Consider the following 5,553-nt stretch of genomic DNA (forward strand, 5'->3'; position numbering starts at 1 on the left):
GTGAAGTATCTATCTACGTGCATGCCAAATCAACACGCTCTTTAAGGCTGAAATGAGAGTGTTTGAGCTCGTGTTGCTGCCGTGCAACTTTGTTTATGGAGGTGTTGAGCTCATGAAGCTTCTTTGCAATCCTCTCAAGGAACTTGTGATCAGTTTGAGCTCGTTGAGGCTGTTGAGGTTTTTTTGGAGGTGGAGGCCAAGATTGCGATTGGGCAGATATTAGGAAATCAACCTTTTTGCTTAAATCATTTAGCACTTTCGTGTCCTTTTGCCTGAGAACCAAATATTGCAAATGAATGGTCTCGGCTGCATTGACAGTTTCTTTCATGTGGTTCATGATAGTCCGTGGGGACTCTGGGTTGATTCTTCTTCAATATTCGTCGATGTGTCCATTTGTTCATCTTGAGGTGGTGCTTCCCTTTTTCCATCACTTGCCGAGCTGAGAAGAATAGGTGAGGCATCCATTTTTCCCTCAGGAGCTTCTTCTCATTTGATTGGAGTCTCGTCCATGGGAGGAAAGTGCGGCACTATTGCACGAGACATGTCTTCGGGATGATCAGATAGAATCTGCTTAGCTTGGTGTGATGCTTCCCTTGTTTCATCACTGTCAGATGACAACTTTCTCAAAGGGGAACTTTGAGGATATGTTTCATAATCAGGGCCAATCAATAGTGGGGATTGACTGTCATAATCGGGCTCAGCTTCTTTGGTGACATTATTTCCCATATTATCATCATCATTGTTGTCATCATCATCATCATCATCATCATGCTCATCATCTGCATCTTCGACATCTTTGTCATCATTATCTTCATTTTCCTCATCCTCATTACTTTCGTCTTCCTCAATTTCTCGTCCCAGCTCATCTTTCGAGCCACTGGTATTGCAATTCGGATCATTCTGATGTTCCTTTTCTAAAGTGGTTTTGATTTTTGATAGCAATAATGCATAGCGGAGTTGCTTCATCTCTTCTTCAACAGCTGGATCCAAAGGTGGTTTCTTGAGTTCAATGCAGATTGGAGCTTTGTCCTTTCCAAGAGTGCGATTGGTCATTTTGTAGGAGAAAACTCGACTTATTTCTTCAAGTCGAAGTGCTTTGTAGACATCTTCTATGCCAATCCACTGTAGGGCAAACTGTTCTTCGTCTTGCATGGCTTCAAAGGTTTCAATGAATGTACCTAGGGGAGCTGTACGCCACTTTTGCCACTGCAATACACGCTGATAATCACTTTCAATGGATTCTGGGAGCACTTGATCTCGTGTTGGAAGTGGAACAGTTGCTTCGGGAATTGGTGCTGCTTCTTTCGGGATAGTCGCGTTCACTGTTGGTACCACAGTTGTCTCGTCTACCAACGCAGGTTCTTGTGTCAGAATTACCTGCTCTGTATTGGTAGGTTCTTGTGGCAGAGACGGATTTTCAATCAACACATCAGCCACTTCTCTCGTCTTTTCTGGTAAACTAGGTTCTTGTGGAAGACTTAAGCGACTGGCCTCCATTTCCACATATGCAGGTTCTTGTGTCAACCCTTGAGAGAGTTGCTCTGCCGGAGTGGGTTCTTGTGGATGGGGGACTTGAGAAGAGATGAGATCAAGTTCTGGTACTTGACGGTTAGAAGGACTTTCTGGAGAGTCAGTTCTCGGTTGATCTTCCCCCCTGAGGAGATACTTCTTTCGTTTGTGCTGATTTCGGTATCTCGTCCATCTTCGGAGAGGTGTCATGCTTTATTTTCACAGTTGAACGAAAGCGACCTCTTTTTCCGAGCCTTGATAAAATCAAATTGTCTTCTTCGGAAGAGTCTTTCACAATGATTGGTTCTGGTGATGGAGGAGGTGGAGATGGATTTTTCGTCTCTTGAGGAGATTTTGGAGGCGTTGGTAACGGTTGTACATCCACCGTGTTCTTTCCTTTAACCCGAGAGGGACGTTTTTCTCTCTTTTGACGTTTGGGCTTAGGTTGATCATCTTCTGATGCCTTTGGAGTTCTTGACTTCCTTTTGGCTTTAACCAACTCAATAGGAATTCCCAGCTCTGATGCCTTCTGCTTGTCATAACCTGATGTGTGTAGTGGTGGAATGAAAAAGGTAAGGTATGATGAGAAGAGGGTTTAAGTAGGGTTTTATTTGGATCCGGGTAACTAGATATGGGTAACCCATTTAGAGATGGATTATTTGAATTTTTTAAAAAATGTAACCGGTTCCTCTTCTCCATATGGTAACTGATCAGGGTGGGGGAATGATAAGATCGTGTGCATATCAAATTTGATCATTCCATTATTTAATGCTGAGAGAGAAAGGTACTCAAGTATCTGTGGGTGCATTTATTGCACGTCAAATCTTGTGTCAGACAAGGTGGGATAGTGGACCATTTTTCTCGGCCACACGATCCCCATGATGACTCATCTAAACGGTTTTGATTAGAAGCCATAGATGAAACGTCTTAAGCACGATTCCAAACCCGAAGATAGATAAAATTATCACAATAGAAGATTTGTAAGACAAATAAAGTCAAACAAATCCTTTTTTTTTACAACATACAAATAAGGTGCATTATCCAAGAAATTTATTACACAAAACAGACATGATAATAACGATTACTATCTCTCGTGCGTCATTAGGCAAGTGAGCCTTTACAGAATGCCAGTCTTCTTCTTTCGTGCATTCTCAAAATACTCCTTCTTTCGGATCTCATGAGCAAACACTTTTGCTATGATTATTTCGTGATCCGTCCCCATTGCATCTCTAGAGAGACCACGTCTCTCCATGTCATCTAGTTCTGCCATGACTTTGGCTTTAGCACCAGCGTATAATGCACGATATCTATCTTCGTGTTTCAGAAGTGGTGTAAGTTGCACAAGTGAGTAGAATTCTGAGATGTCTGGTGCCTTTCCAGAAGATGAACCCTTCTCAATTGAGCTTCCGAGATTACGACGAGAGTTATCTTCGGACACAGATAAGCTTTTGGTTGTGAGAACCATTTCTTTCCCTTTATCCATGAGTTTATGAAATGCGAGAAGTGAGTCCATTATCGAATAAGAAGATCCATTAAATAGATAGATATGCGTCTCAAAAGATGTGTCCCGAATGACTTGGCCTAGGCATGCCTTAGAGAATATGTTCATTTCCAAGAAAGTTGTACTAGATTCGGGATACTTTTAGATAGATGTGAACGAGACAAGTAAAGTCTTGTTCACTACTTTTAAAATAAACAGAACCAACGGGATTTTATTATTCATAATAACGAGAGATGACAATACATAAGATGAGATACATAATCCAAAGGATTAGTTTTTCTTTCTCTCGATTTTCTTGACCCCAGACGACTCAGCTTTCGCCTTTTTCAGATTTCCCCACATCTGCTTGTACCATTTTCCTGTACGAGGGTAGTTGGAACCAGAAGAAGATTCAGGTTCTTCCCCCTTAGCCTTTGCCTCATTTTCAAACTTACCTTTCATAAGATTGGAGAACTTTTCACATAAGATTGGATTCGTGCTTCCGAAGATGATGTCATCAATGTAAATTTGAACTAATAGAATATGATCCTCATCTTTTATACGAAAGAGTGTTTTGTCTACAGCTCCTTTCGTGAAGCCATAATTGATAAGAAAATATGAAAGAGTATCGTACCAAGCCTAAAGAGCCTTTTTGAGGTGATAGACCTTCTCGTGCTCATTATTAATTGCAAAACCAGGTGGTTGTTCAACATATACTTCTTCTTCAAGAAGTCCATTCAAGAAGGCACTTTTGACATCCATTTGATAGACTTTGAAGTTTTTATAGGCTGCAAATGCCAGAAATATTCGTATGGCCTCCAGTCTAGCTACGGGGGCAAAGGTTTCATCAAAATCAATTCCTTCTTCTTGGCAATACCCCTTAGCAACGAGACGAGCTTTGTTCCTAACAATGAGCCCATCTTCACTCATTTTGTTTCTGAAGACCCATTTTGTTCCTATGACATTTTGATGGGATGGTCTCGACACAAGTTCCCATACTTTGTTTCGTTCAAACTGATGGAGTTCTTCCTGCATTGCTATTACCCAATCAGGATCATTTAAGGATTCTTCTATGGACTTGGGTTCCATTTGAGATAGAAAGCATGCCATCATGTTCTCATGCAAGGAGGCTCTTGTTCTCACACCTTCTTGGACATTTCCAATTACTTGATCTGGTGGGTGATCTCTTAACCACCTAAGGTCAGGTTCAAATGCATCTTGTTGATTTTGAACGTCCATTTCAGGAATATATGGTAGATCAATGTAAATCATTGGTTCGGATGTTGTGGTGATGATAGGATCATTCTGTTGAGTTGTGACCTTCTCTTGAGTTATATGTTCGGGTTCTGAAACCTTTAGCTGATATTTCGTGTAAGATGAAAGTATATCTTCTTCGTCTGAAATTTCTTCATCAACATGTTGCTGAAGACTTTGACTTGAGTTGTTTGATGTCTTAATTCCAGATGGGTTCCTCTCAGATTGTTCATCAAATTTAACATGAATGGATTCCTCAATAACCATTGTTCGTTTGTTTAGGACTCTGAATACCATGCTTACTGAAGAATATCCCATGAACAATCCTTCATCAGCTCTTTCGTCAAATGCCATTAAATGATTCTTTCCGTTGTTGTGTATGAAGCACCTGCAACCAAAGACATGAAAGTAACCAATACTAGGTATTTTACCTTTCCATAGTTCATATGGTGTTTTGTTGTGGGTTTTGTTGATCAGGGATCAATTTTGTGTATAGCATGCCGTATTTATAGCTTCGGCCCAAAATCTCTTTGGTAGACCTGAATGCGAAATCATTGTCCGTGCAGCTTCTTTCAGGGTTCTGTTTCTCCTTTCGGCCACTCCGTTTTGCTGATGAGTTCGTGCTGCTGAGAGTTGATGAAGAATTCCATTTTGTGCACAAAACTCTTTTATAACTTTGTTGACAAATTCAGTTCCCTGATCAGATCTTATTCGAACTATTTTGACCTCCTTTTCTGTTTGAAGTTGTCTCAAAAGATTGGGAAGAGTTGTTTCTGTTTCATTCTTCTTTTTCAAGAAAAGTACCCAAGTATATCTCGTGTAGTCATCTACTATGACGAGAGTATACTTCCTTCCGCTCAAACTTGCTGGATCAACTGGTCCAAAGAGATCCATATGTAGAAGACTTAGAGAACGAGAGTTTGCATCCACATCTTTCGACTTAAAAGATGACTTGATTTGTTTTCCTTTTTGACAAGCCTCACATATTTTATCTTTTGTGTACGATGTTTCAGGCAGACCTCTCACGAGATTTCTTTTTGCAAGCTTGTTAATAGTTTTCAAGTTTAGATGGCTTAGTTTGTTGTGCCATTCTTGATTGAGATCTGCATTACTTTTGGCCACAAAACAAACGTTAGCGTTAGAAGAAATCAATGATATTACATACATGTTCTTCTTTCGTTGACCCGTTAAGGCTGTCTTGCCATCCTTCGTGTTCACGATTTGACATTCGTCTTTTGGGAATTCAACTTTATATCCCTTATCACAGAATTGACTTGTGCTTAGGAGATTGAACTTCAGTCCTTCAACAT

At 40.4% G+C, this 5,553-nt stretch overlaps 1 protein-coding gene across 1 annotated transcript; it reads right to left on the bottom strand.

The window, feature by feature from the left end:
- Nucleotides 1-486: 486 nt before the first annotated feature.
- Nucleotides 487-3,022, bottom strand: LOC109162579 (glutamic acid-rich protein-like). Its single transcript, XM_019311249.1, has 3 exons — nt 2,638-3,022; nt 1,667-2,052; nt 487-1,377 (listed from the first exon to the last, which is right to left on the bottom strand). Exons 1-3 carry the CDS (start codon nt 3,020-3,022, stop codon nt 487-489), a joined length of 1,662 nt encoding a protein of 553 aa, XP_019166794.1.
- Nucleotides 3,023-5,553: the final 2,531 nt, after the last annotated feature.

Source organism: Ipomoea nil, unplaced genomic scaffold (genome assembly GCF_001879475.1).
Source record: "Ipomoea nil cultivar Tokyo-kokei standard unplaced genomic scaffold, Asagao_1.1 scaffold2951, whole genome shotgun sequence".
Classification (NCBI taxonomy): domain Eukaryota; kingdom Viridiplantae; phylum Streptophyta; class Magnoliopsida; order Solanales; family Convolvulaceae; genus Ipomoea; species Ipomoea nil.